Source organism: Hyperolius riggenbachi, chromosome 9, assembly GCF_040937935.1.
Source record: "Hyperolius riggenbachi isolate aHypRig1 chromosome 9, aHypRig1.pri, whole genome shotgun sequence".
In the NCBI taxonomy this organism is placed as follows: Eukaryota; Metazoa; Chordata; class Amphibia; order Anura; family Hyperoliidae; genus Hyperolius; species Hyperolius riggenbachi.
This window is the reverse complement of record NC_090654.1, coordinates 262,911,102-262,924,571: the sequence shown is the minus strand read 5'-3', so window position 1 is coordinate 262,924,571 and position 13,470 is coordinate 262,911,102. Positions and strand designations below refer to the sequence as shown.

General features: G+C 46.3%; 1 protein-coding gene across 1 annotated transcript in view; it reads right to left on the bottom strand.

The window, feature by feature from the left end:
• Positions 1–13,470, bottom strand: part of SEL1L (SEL1L adaptor subunit of SYVN1 ubiquitin ligase) — a 61,027-nt gene that overhangs the window by 6,359 nt on the left and 41,198 nt on the right. Inside the window, exons 16-18 of the mRNA XM_068254436.1 lie at positions 12,281–12,429; positions 10,799–10,964; positions 9,285–9,359 (exon numbers count right to left, since the gene is read on the bottom strand). Coding sequence (XP_068110537.1) covers positions 9,285–9,359; positions 10,799–10,964; positions 12,281–12,429 — 390 coding nt within the window. The remainder of the gene's footprint in view (positions 1–9,284; positions 9,360–10,798; positions 10,965–12,280; positions 12,430–13,470) is intronic.

Genomic DNA, 13,470 nt, shown 5'->3' with positions numbered 1-13,470 from the left:
AACCCTGTAGGCTGAAGTGGTTAATTACACCTACCGATTTATTATACATAAAATGATAATTATTATTAGGCTACAGTACACTGGAATTACACAGGAAATACGTGTGGCAACATTTTCTGGCCAAAAAGTAAAAATGCACCAACTTACACTATTCTATATAAAAAAAAAAATACCGTATTTCGCGCCGTATAAGACGCTCCGGAATATAAGACGCACCCAGGTTTAGAGGGCAAAAACCAGGAAAAAAAAATAAAACCTAAACCTGGTCCACCTATATTCCAGGAGCTCTTGTACATGTTCGCCCCCAAATGGTGTCCTCCTGTGTCCCCACCATTGTGTTTCCCATGTCTGCCCTAAGTGTCCTCTGTGTTCCCATGTGTCCTCTGTGTCCCCTATGCCTGCCCCATGTGTCCTCTGTGTCCCCTATGCCTGCCCCATGTGTCCTCTGTGTCACCCATGCCTGCCCCATGTGACCCCCATACCTGCCCTGTGTGTCCTCTATGTGACCCCCATACCTGCCTCATGTGTCTTCTGTGTCCTCCACCTGTGTGTGTATACTGTGCCTGCTGATACCTGTATGTGCCGCTGCCCTCTCCTCATAGCTGCTCTAAGTGTCCAGCCGCATGTCCCCCGCTAGTGTATAGGATGCCCGATCCCCCGTGTTCCTCATCTTCCTTCCCCTGGCAATTGCTGGCCCCCCCGGGTGTTAATCTGTAGCGGGCTTACCTCTCCGCTAGTGTATAAGATGCCCGATCCCCCGTGTTCCTCATCTTCCTCCCCCTGGCGACTTTTTGCACCATAGTTTGTAAATGCTATAACTTTTACCCAAACCAATAAATATAGGCTGAATGGGTTTTTTTTTCATCAAAAACATGTTTGTCCACATTTTTCGCGCTGCATGTATACAGAAATTTTACTTTATTTGAAAAATGTCAGCACAGAAAGTTAAAAAAAATCTTTTTTTTTGCCAAAATTCATGTCTTTTTTGATGAATATAATAAAAAGTAAAAAAATGGCAGCAGCAATCAAATAGCACCAAAAGAAAGCTTTATTAGTGACAAGAAAAGGAGGTAAAATTCATTTAGGTGGTAGGTTGTATGAGCGAGCAATAAACCGTGAAAGCTGCAGTGGTCTGAATGGAAAAAAAGTGCCTGGTCCTTAAGGGGGTTAAAGCCCACGGTCCTCAAGTGGTTAAAAAGTCCTTAAAGGGACTCCGAACAGTGCAGAAACTATGGAAAGATGCATATCATTTTAAAGCTCTCTTTCTCCTCTTTCCAATGATATATAAAACGCCGCCCTACGCCTTTTAGTTTTCACTATTTTTGCGATTGAAATTGCAGCGGCCGCGATTTTAAAAATAGAAAAAACTAAAAGGCGTAGAGTGACGATTTAGGTGTCGTCAGAAAGAGGAGAAAGAGAGCTTTATGCTGGATACACACGTCACATGACGATCACTAGAGCAAGATGCGCGACGATCACTAGAGCAAGATGCGCGGCTGTGAGGCAGGTCTCCAATCCTAACGGGCATGGCGGAAAGGGAAGCCCGCTACAGATTAACACCCGGGGGGGGCAGCAATCGCCAGGAGGAGGAAGATGAGGAACACAGGGGGATCGGGCATCTTCTACACTAGCGGAGAGGTAAGCCCGCTACAGATTAACACCCGGGGGGGGGGGGGCCAGCAATCGCCAGGGGGAGGAAGATGAGGAACACGGGGGATCGGGCATCCTATACGCTAGCGGGAGACATGCGGCTGGACACTTAGAGCAGCTATGGGGAGAGGGCAGCGGCACATGTCAGCAGGCACAGTGTACACACACAGGCAGGGAATTCCTGATGTGCCGGCGGGTCGCGTTTCGTATCGGCGGGCGTTCGTAAGTCGGGGATTCTCTGCCTTTGCCGTATAAGACGCAGGGACTTTTTCTCCCCATTTTTTGGGGAGAAAAAGTGCGTCTTATACGGCGAAAAGTACGGTACATTTGCATCCGTTTTTAACCCCTTTCACCACTACCCCAAAGTTACCAAAATAAAACACTTATAAAGAATTTAAAAAAAAGACATTTAAAAAACAAAAATTAAACAAAAACATAAATAGTTATCTTAAAGGGACTGAGCAGTGCAGAAACTATGGAAAGATGCATATCATTTTAAAGCTCTCTTTCTCCTCTTTCCAAAGATATATAAACCGCCACCCTACGCCTTTTAGTTTTCGCTATTTTCGCAATTGAAATTGCCGCGGCCGCAATTTCGATCGCAAAATAAAGAAAACTAAAAGGCGTAGGGCGACGATTTAGGTGTCGTCAGAAAGAGGAGAAAAAGAGCTTTAAAATGATATCCATCTTTCCATAATTACATTGTATTACACAGGGCGCCTTTTTCTCAAAGTCAGCAGCTCTATTCAGCAGAATGGAGCTGCTGACTTTAGGAAAAAGTCGCCCTGTGTAATACAATGTAATTATGGAAAGATGGATATCATTTTAATGCTGGATACACACGTTGAGACTTCCCGTTCGATTCCCGGGATCGAACGGATCGAATTGATTATTTCCAACATGCTAGATTCGGATTTCGATCGTTTCTGCCGTCGATTTGCATGTTTAAGAGAACCCAATGTGGGATTTATTTATGTTACTGGGGCACAGAGGCTGGTTGTGCACACCAAGACCAGCCTCCGTTGCCTCCGACGGGTAGCGCCGAAGCGTAGGAGGCGGGGGAGCGGCGCTGACTGACAGCGCATAGGTAAACATTGTGCTGGCGACGCGCTGCGTGTCGCCAGCACTGCGGGGGTATAGCGGCGCGCAGGGGGGTCCTGGAGGCACACCATGGGGCAACGGAGGCTGGTCTTAGTGTGCACAACCAGCCTCTGTGCCTCAGTAACATAATTAAATCCCACATCGGGTTCTCTTTAAGTATGCCAAATCGACGGCAGAAACGATCGAGATCCAAATCGAGCATGTTGGAAATAATCGATTCGATCCGTTCGATCCCGGGAATCGACCAGGAAATCTCAACGTGTGTATCCAGCATAAAGCTCTCTTTCTCCTCTTTCTGACGACACCTAAATCGTCACTCTACGCCTTTTAGTTTTTTCTATTTTCAAAATCGCGGCCGCTGCAATTTCAATCGCAAAAATAGTGAAAACTAAAAGGCGTAGGGCGGTGTTTTATATATCATTGGAAAGAGGAGAAAGAGAGCTTTAAAATGATATGCATCTTTCCATAGTTTCTGCACTGTTCGGAGTCCCTTTAAGGACTTTTTAACCACTTGAGGACCGTGGGCTTTAACCCCCTTAAGGACCAGGCACTTTTTTTCCATTCAGACCACTGCAGCTTTCACGGTTTATTGCTCGCTCATACAACCTACCACCTAAATGAATTTTACCTCCTTTTCTTGTCACTAATAAAGCTTTCTTTTGGTGCTATTTGATTGCTGCTGCGATTTTTACTTTTTATTATATTCATCAAAAAAGACATGAATTTTGGCAAAAAAAAATGATTTTTTTAACTTTCTGTGCTGACATTTTTCAAATAAAGTAAAATTTCTGTATACATGCAGCGCGAAAAATGTGGACAAACATGTTTTTGATGAAAAAAAACCCATTCAGTGTATATTTATTGGTTTGGGTAAAAGTTATAGCATTTACAAACTATGGTGCAAAAAGTGAATTTTCCCATTTTCAAGCATCTATGACTTTTCTGACCCCCTGTCATGTTTCATGAGGGGCTAGAATTCCAGGATAGTATAAATACCCCCCAAATGACCCCATTTTGGAAAGAAGACATCCCAAAGTATTCACTGAGAGGCATAGTGAGTTCATAGAAGATATTATTTTTTGTCACAAGTAAGCGGAAAATGACACTTTGTGAAAAAAAAAAAAAAGTTTCCATTTCTTCTAACTTGCGAAAAAAAAAAATGAAATCTGCCACGGACTCACCATGCCGCTCTCTGAATACCTTGAAGTGTCTACTTTCCAAAATGGGGTCATTTGTGGGGTGTGTTTACTGTCCTGGCATTTTGGGAGGTGCCGAATTGTAAGCACCCCTGTAAAGCCTAAAGGTGCTCATTGGACTTTGGACCCCTTAGCGCAGTTAGGCTGCAAAAAATTGCCACACATGTGGTATTGCCGTACTCAGGAGAAGTAGTATAATGTGTTTTGAGGTGTATTTTTACACATACTCATGCTGGGTGGGAGAAATATCTCTAAATGACAATTTCTTGATTTTATTTTTACACACAATTGTCCATTTACAGAGAGATTTCTCCCACCCAGCATGGGTATGTGTAAAAATACACCCCAAAACACATTGTACTACTTCTCCCGAGTACGGCGATACCACATGTGTGGCACTTTTTTGCACCCTAACTGTGCTAAGGGGCCCAAAGTCCAATGAGTACCTTTAGGATTTCACAGGTCATTTTGCGGAATTTGATTTCCAGACTACTCCTCACGGTTTAGGGCCCCTAAAATGTCAGGGCAGTGTAGGAACCCTGCAAATGACCCCATTTTAGAAAGAAGACACCCCAAGGTATTCCGTTAGGAGTATGGTGAGTTCATAGAAGATTTTATTTTTTGTCACAAGTTAGCGGAAATTGATTTGTATTGTTTTTTTTTCACAAAGTGTCACTTTCCGCTAACTTGTGACAAAAAATAAAATCTATGAACTCACCATAGTCCTAACAGAATACCTTGGGGTGTCTTCTTTCTAAAATGGGGTCATTTGTGGGGTTCCTATACTGCCCTGGCATTTTAGGGGCCCTAAACCATGAGGAGTAGTCTGGAAATCAAATGCCGCAAAATGACCTGTGAAATCCTAAAGGTACTCATTGGACTTTGGGCCCCTTAGCACAGTTAGGGTGCAAAAAAGTGCCACACATGTGGTATCGCCGTACTCGGGAGAAGTAGTATAATGTGTTTTGGGGTGTATTTTTACACATACCCATGCTGGGTGGGAGAAATCTCTCTGTAAATGACATTCTTTTGATTTTTTTTTTTTTTTTTTTTTTTTTACACACAATTGTCCATTTACAGAGAGATTTCTCCCACCCAGCATGGGTATGTGTAAAAATACACCCCAAAACACATTGTACTACTTCTCCCGAGTACGGCGATACCACATGTGTGGCACTTTTTTGCACCCTAACTGCGCTAAGGGGCCCAAAGTCCAATGAGTACCTTTAGGATTTCACAGGTCATTTTTGTTTCAAGACTACTCCTCACGGTTTAGGACCCCTAAAATGCCAGGGCAGTATAAGAACCCCACTAATGACCCCATTTTAGAAAGATGACACCCCAAGGTATTCCGCTAGGAGTATGGTGAGTTCATAGAAGATTTTATTTTTGTCACAAGTTAGCGGAAATTGATTTTAATTGGTTTTTTTTTTCACAAAGTGTCATTTTCCGCTAACTTGTGACAAAAAATAAAATCTTCTATGAACTCGTCATACACCTAACAGAATACCTTGGGGTGTCTTTTTTTCTAAAATGGGGTCACTTGTGGGGTTCCTATACCGCCCTGGCATTTTACGGGCCCAAAACCGTGAGTAGTCTGGAAACCAAATGTCTCAAAATGACTGTTCAGGGGTATAAGCATCTGAAAATTTTGATGACAGGTGGTCTATGAGGGGGCGAATTTTGTGGAACCGGTCATAAGCAGGGTGGCCTTTTAGATGACAGGTTGTATTGGGCCTGATCTGATGGATAGGAGTGCTAGGGGGTGACAGGAGGTGATTGATGGGTGTCTCAAGGTGTGATTAGAGGGGGGAATAGATGCAAGCAATGCACTGGCGAGGTGATCAGGGCTGGGGTCTGAGGGCGTTCTGAGGGTATGGGCGGGTGATTGAGTGCCCTAGGGGCAGATAGGGGTCTAATCTGATGGGTAGCAGTGACAGGGGGCGATTGATGGGTAATTAGTGGGTGTTTGGAGGAGAGAACAGATGTAAACACTGCACTTGGGAGGTGATCGGATGTCGGATCACTGGGCGATCTATTGGTGTGGGTGGGTGATCAGATTGCCCGCAAGGGGCAGGTTAGGGGCTGATTGATGGGTGGCAGTGACAGGGGCTGATTGATGGGTGGCAGTGATAGGGGGTGATTGATGGGTGATTGATGGGTGATTGATGGGTGATTGACAGGTGATTGACAGGGGATTAGTGGGTTATTACAGGGAAGCACAGATGTAAATATTGCACTGGTGAATTGATAAGGGGGGGTCTGAGGGCAATCTGAGCGTGTAGGCGGGTGATTGGGTGCCCGCAAGGGGCAGATTAGGGTCTGATCTGATAGGTAACAGTGACAGGTGGTGATAGGGGGTGATTGATGGGTAATTAGTGGGTGTTTAGAGGAGAGAATAGATGTAAACACTGCGCTTGGGTGGTGATCTGATGTCGGATCTGCGGGCGATCTATTGGTGTGGGTGGGTGATCAGATTGCCCGCAAGGGGCAGGTTAGGGGCTGATTGATGGGTGGCAGTGACAGGGGGTGATTGATGGGTGATTGACAGGTGATCAGGGGGGATAGATGCATACAGTACACAGGGGGGGGGGGGGTCTGGGTAGAATCTGAGGGGTGGGGGGGGGTGATCAGGAGGGGGCAGGGGGGGGGGATAAAAAAATAAAAAAAAAATAGTGTTGACAGATAGTGACAGGGAGTGATTGATGGGTGATTAGGGGGGTGATTGGGTGCAAACAGGGGTCTGGGGGGTGGGCAGGGGGGGGTCTGAGGGGTGCTGTGGGCGATCTGGGGCAGGGGGGGAGAAATCAGTGTGCTTGGGTGCGACATAGGGTGGCTGCAGCCTGCCCTGGTGGTCCCTCGGACACTGGGACCACCAGGGCAGGAGGCAGCCTGTATAATACGCTTTGTAAACATTACAAAGTGTATTATACACTTTGTATGCGGCGATCGTCGGGTAACATCCCGCCGGCGCTTCCGTATGGCCGGCGGGATGTTGCGGCGGGTGAGCGGAGACAGGCGCCGGCGGAGGATCGCGCCACGGATGACTCGATCGCTCCGCCCATGCCCCTACAAGGACCGCCGCCATTTGTCAATACGGCGGTCCTTGCGGGGTCCACTTCCCGGCCGCCAATTGTCAATACGGCGGTCGGGAAGTGGTTAATATGTATGTCATGAGGGTATACTGTTATTTTTGTAAATAAAGGCTTGTAATTATTGATATAGTATTAAAAAAAAAAAAAAACGCTAAACAGAAAAAATACACCTTTTTTTACCCCGGCAAAATATCACCATACACCGTACTAAGGAAACAATTTAAATGTTGTAACAACCGCGCGGTTTTATCTATCTTTGGTTTTTGTTTTTTTTTTTGTTGTTTTTTTTTTTACTATAATGACTAAAAACTAATAACCATTTTTTTTTTCATTTTTTTTTTATTATTCCCTATAAAATGCATATATATTTAAAAAAATTGATTCTTAGCAACAAGGACCACCCAAAAAAGCCTAATTTGTGACGAAAAAAACCCCGAACAAACAATATATAGATCATTTCCATGTGATAAGTTACAATAAAGTTATTGGTGAATGAATGGGAGGAGCATGATGTGAAAAATGCTCTGGTTTTTAGGGCTCAATCCCACTGAAGGCATTTTTGCCTTTTTTTTCAAGCGCAGGCAATTTTCGAAAATCGCCCTAAAAATGCTTGTGCAATGACTCCCTATGAGAGAGTTCTCATCTGAGCGGTTCTTTTCTGATCCGCTCAGCAAAGCGCTGCCTGTACCATTTTTGAGGTGATTTTGCCTCAATGGAAGGTATAGGAAAAACACAAAACGCTCACAAAAGCGCTTTGTGCAGCAATTGCGTTCGCGTTTTTAAGAATAAATACATTGTATTCATTCTTTTCCTGGTCAAAGAGTTCACTTCCTGATTTGTGCCAGGGAGTGAATTTAAAAACCGCACTGGAAAAACGCTTAGAACAGCGCTTTTACCAAAAAAAGCAGTGAGCAGCGGAGTGCCAGGAGGGGAAAAAACCCCACCGCACAAAATCGCAAAACGCTTGCGTTTGCAATTACGATTTTAGATGTGAACGAGGCCTCAAGGGGGAAAAAAAAAAACTGTGGTTGGGAAGTGGTTAATATTATTTGAGGCTGATCGCACACTGAATATGGGTGATTGGTGCAGGTCTATTTGTCTTATCATCGATGATGAGGGATAGCAAAGGAGCCAAAACATGACTCAAGCCATGCAAAATTTACTCTGTGCCAAAACTCTATACTTGTTTACAACTCTCCACTTCTGAAAAACAAACTATCTGCAGTAATTACATTTCAGACTTTATCCCGCTTTGGCATCCTTCTACAGTACAACTGCTGATGTAGTCCTCACTGCCAACACACTGCCTTACCTGGGCTCTCTGCATCTACCTCCACTGAGACCTTTAAAGGGCAGAGATTTACCTGCAGCAAGCTGGCAGCTACAGATATGCCAAATCATTACTAAGTTTAGTTCTGGGCACCACATTAGAGGGACAGTGCGGTTTTGGAGCAGGTGCAGAGACGAGAAACAAAACTGACTAAAGGAAGAATGGAAGGTCTGACAAGGAAAGGTTAAAGCGGATCCGAGATGAAAAACTAACTAGAACAAGTAACATATATATCTTCTCTAAAGTTTAGATAGCAAATCTAGCTGCAAACAGCTTCAACAGTATATGATTATTTCTTCCTGTGATACAATGAGGGCAGCCATGTTCCGTTTGTCACATTACACACAGGCAAGCTGCTCTGCATCTCCAGCCCTCAGTCTGAAAACTTCACTCCTCTCTCCTCCCCTCTGCCTCTGAAATCTCTGGCTAGTAACACCTCCTCCTCCTGCCCAGACTGAGCTCCCAAAGGCCCTTGCTAAATGGATCTGAGAGTGCCAAGGCACTGGAAAAGCTGTGGGCGAGGCTTGTTTAGTTAATACGTTATTAGAGTATTAAAACAAAACAAAAAAAGTATTGGGCTTGAGGAATGCCCTACAAACTATATCAAAGGAACACAATCATGCAATGAGCAAAAAGTTTATCTCTGATCCACTTTAAATAAACTGGGCCTATTTTGTCTGGAAAAAAGACACCTAATGCCAGGTACACACAATACAATTTCCTGGCAGATTTAGCTGCCAGATCGATTTTTTTTCTAATATGTCCGATCTAAATTTCGAAGAACCATAGAAGTGAACGGAAATCGATCGGAAGAAAATGCTTTGGTCAGTTTAGTGTTACCCAAAAGGAAATCACTGGAGCCAGAAGCCAGACGAAAAACAATGACAAGAAACAAGGGTGACATGTACTAACCTTGTGCGGCCGCCCGGTTCCAGTGTAGGAGGGCCCGGGGGAAGGTCTCGCTCTCATTCACCAGAGAGGCCTCCTCTGTAGGGAAACACAGAACGGTAATTATCACTAAAGGCTGTTTATAAAAACTGGAAAATCACCACTGTCCACCCTGCCCTTCTGTGAGTAGCAAACTGACCCCACTCATGCACTGTGCCGATCCTGTACTCCGAGACCTGCCACACTCGGTACCCCTAGGCCTACCGCACCCTGTATCTGGAGATCTACCCTGCCCCTGTACACCTCCCTAAGATCTGGCCTGCCCTGTACTCCGAAACCTGCCCCAGCCCATACCCCGAGACCTGCCCCACCCCATAGCCCTGCCACGCCCTGTACCCCGAGACCTGGCCCAATCTATACCTCGAGACCTGCCCCAGCCCATACCCCGAGACCTGCCCCAGCCCATACCCGGAGACCTGCCCCACCCCATAGCCCTAGACCTGCCATGCCCTGTACCCCGAGACTTGGCCCAATCCATACCTCGAAACCTGCCACACTCCTTACCCTTAGACCTGCTGCACCCTGTACCCCAAGACCTGTCATACCACGAGACCCTGAGACCTGCCCCACCCCTTACCTTGAGAACTACTATAACCCGTACCCTGACCCTGTCCTGCCCCGTACTCTGCCCCACCCCATACCCATAAACCTGCCCAATCCCGTACCCCGAGACCTACCCCACTGCTTCCTGACCGAGCTCCATAGTTATATGGACTGTATTTTATCACTCTCCTTCTGACACAGAGTTACCCCGCTTAGTCTACATCCTCCCCTCCCCCATTCTTCATGACTCTGTACGTTCATTTATTGGCAGCGTGTTGTATGCGGCACAGATTCTCAGTAACTGTAATAGACTGGAGAGCAGTAAATAAACACGGGTCAGTATCAGAGGGCAAAGGGGAGAATAATGTCACAGAAAGCAAGATGAAGGAGTTGTGAAATGCTTATCAAACTCCACAAATTGTGAACTTTAACTCCCTGAGAGGTGCCAACAGGCTTTTCACATGGCGCAGTGCACGGCTGATGTAACGTCAGTGACATTAAAGGGGAACTCTGCTTTTTATATTATGGTTATAAAATCAAATTTACAATTAACCCATTCCCAGCTTCAAAGGAATTATCTCATTTGAGATAGTGAACTGCTTCCTCAGCCGGCAGAACTCGTTGTGCTGTAAATTCTTGCAATGCTTTGATGTCTCTCTGCTAGCAGAAAACAGACTGACAGCAGAAGTCCTCTGTTATTGTCTCATACTGCCCCCTAGTGACAAGTGGCCATGAATACACATTACAGTAGTAAAAGAATGTCCTAAAATAAATTGGCCTGGAACACTTGCAAGCCGCTAAACAATTTGGCTGCTAAAGGGTTAAACCTTTACATTTCAGACCCTGGCCAGCTATCATTTATAAGTTGTACTTAAAGATACAGCTAGTGCTTGTTTGACGCAGCGAGGAAGACCCGCTAGGTCAGCAATGCTCACTCTGGTCCAGGATGAAGGCTGCGTTGCTCTGTGCCACCTCGTAGCCCTGCTCGGCCAGCAGCAAGTACTGCACCACCGCCGTGTTGGTGTTCCCGTTCTTGTAACTGTTATACGCCGTCATCAGCCTCTCGGACCAGCGTCCGCGCTCACATACGTTCTTGAAGAGCTGTGCAAAGAGAAGCGAGAGCGTTACATGAAAGAAGCTCCTCAATAGGGATGATCAATCATATGCAAATACTTCTGAGTTTATGCAAATATATGCAGCTTGAAATTGGACCAATCAATTTAACCATTTAACGACCGCCTAACGCCCATAGGCGTCGGCGGGTCGTTAGTGGTATAGCATGGAAACGGCCGCTCGGTCCAGCGGCCTTTCCATGCTAGTTCACGGAGACTGTCTCGGCTCGGATCACGGCTCGCACGCATAATGTAAACATGCGGGGAAGAAATCCCCGCTGTTTACATCACACGGCGCTGCTGCGCAGCAGCGCCGTGACGTAGATCGGCGATCCCCGGCCTCAGATTGGCCGGGGATCGCCGGCATCTGATAGGCAGAAGCCTATCCTATCAGGCGCAGGACGGATATCCGTCCTGCGCCGCTCACAGGGTTAGGGAGAATGAGGGAAAGCCGGGGAGGGCGGAAAGCGATGCGGAGGGGGGCTTTGAAGAGCCCCCTCCCCGGAAAGTGCGGGTAGCCGGCGGCGATCAGACCCCCCCAGCAGGACATCTCCCTAGTGGGGAAAAAAAGGGGGGGGGGGAGTCTGATCGCCCTGGCTATTTCCTGATCGGTGCTGCGGGCTGGAGAGTCCACGCAGCACCGATCAGAAGAAAATCCCGTGGTCCTTAAGTGGACCTGGGTGGGACTTGATTGGTCCATTTTCAAACTGCATACAGTTGCATAAAATTTACATAAACGCGGAAGTGTTTGCATATCATTGATCATCCCTAATCCTCAACCCTTTCAAACCCAATTTCTGGATCTCCCATGTCTGCCCCCAGCAAGCACTTTTTCCAGGTATGCAGGTGTGTGTGTTTTGAATGTGGTGATCCAGGGAGTGCAGCCGCGGGATTTGGAGGGCCACCCGGCATAAGGGGGAGGAGGCAACTTGGCATAAGGGGAGGGGGTGGGGTCGGTGACAACTCATGCACTGTTGCCGCGCCCCCTACATATGCAAAAGCTTTATTACATGCTGCCGGAGGGGATCAAAGGGTCAGACTTAGTCTAATACTTCGAACCACATAGTGCGATGCAGTGCTGGACTAGATCAAGCAACAGCGCCCCTAGTGACAGCCCAAATGTGCCCTTGTAATATCTAAATGACATGGCGCAGCCAGGGAGGATGGGGCTGGCAACGATCAACGTGCCAAACTTAGTCCTTAGACTTATGTCTGTCATTGAACTTACTCTGGAAAAGGTCAATGTCAGACATAGGTCTAAAATATGATTGGAAAGGGTTACACGCCTTTCAGATCCTCACTCACCTCCACGGCGGTCTGGCAGGATCGGAGGACGCCGGTGCCGGTAGCGTGCATCTGGGCCAGGTTGTAGAACGCCAGAATGTGGCCACCCTGGGACGCCAGATTGAAATATTTCAGAGCTTGCTTGTAATCTCGCTTCACTCCAACGCCATCTGAAAGGAAAAACAACATGGGGTGGAGGCTGCTTCTGTTATACCGCTTACTATGCTGCATCAATACCATCTGCCGCAAGGCCGGTTCTGGACTTTCTGCTGCCTGAAGCGAAATTTGGAGGATGATGAGTCACTGCTACTGATCGAGTGCAGTGATTGGCCCAATGAGGTCACTGCTACTGATCGAGTGCAGCGATTGGCCTAATAATGGTGCCGTGGTCCCGCCACCGATACCATTGGCACCAGTTAGCAAAACGAGGAGCCAGCAGCTGTGATTGGCCGGTCTGGTGTTAACAACCCCTTCTGATTGGTTGCATGCCAAAACCTCCCCCCCGAGTAGCCATGGCGATCTCTCGCCAGTAATGGGGTTTTGCTATGCCTCGTTAAGAGGCATTTATCGACACCTCACCTGCTTATGTTATAGGTAAGTGTGGCAGAAATGAGTCTAGGGGCTTGATTCACTAAGACAATATTAGAGTTAAGGGGCCGTATCGGTGCCTTATATAACATAACATAACTTATTATGTTATAATAAGTGCCTTATTAATATAACTATGAAATGTGCAATCTCTCAAGACCACATTGCAAAAACCGGAAAAAAATATAAAAATATTTTCAGTGAAGCATACAATAAAAATGCAGAAAAAAAATATACATAGATCTGCGCATAATGCAACAGAAAGTATCAATAAGAAGTATTATAGAGGAAATACCACATCTGCAGTGAATAGGAGCTGGAACCAAAGTGAAGTGATGAGAGACGCAGAGTAGCGAGAGTCTTACCCAGTATCGGTAGCTCCGTCATAGGCAGCTTCTCTGACTGAGCTTTCGGGTTAAACTAGTTAGGCTAGTGCGCCCAGCGCCAGCGTGGTCCGGCCATCCAACTTGCTACAGGGTAAGACTCAAGGATTTTTTTGCATGATATTCTTGGTGGATACGCTGTATAGGATCGCACTGGCACTTTTTGCCTATATTGGCCATCTTTATGCACTAGCACTTTCATTGGTATGCTTCAATCTGAATACATTTTCCACTTTTTTG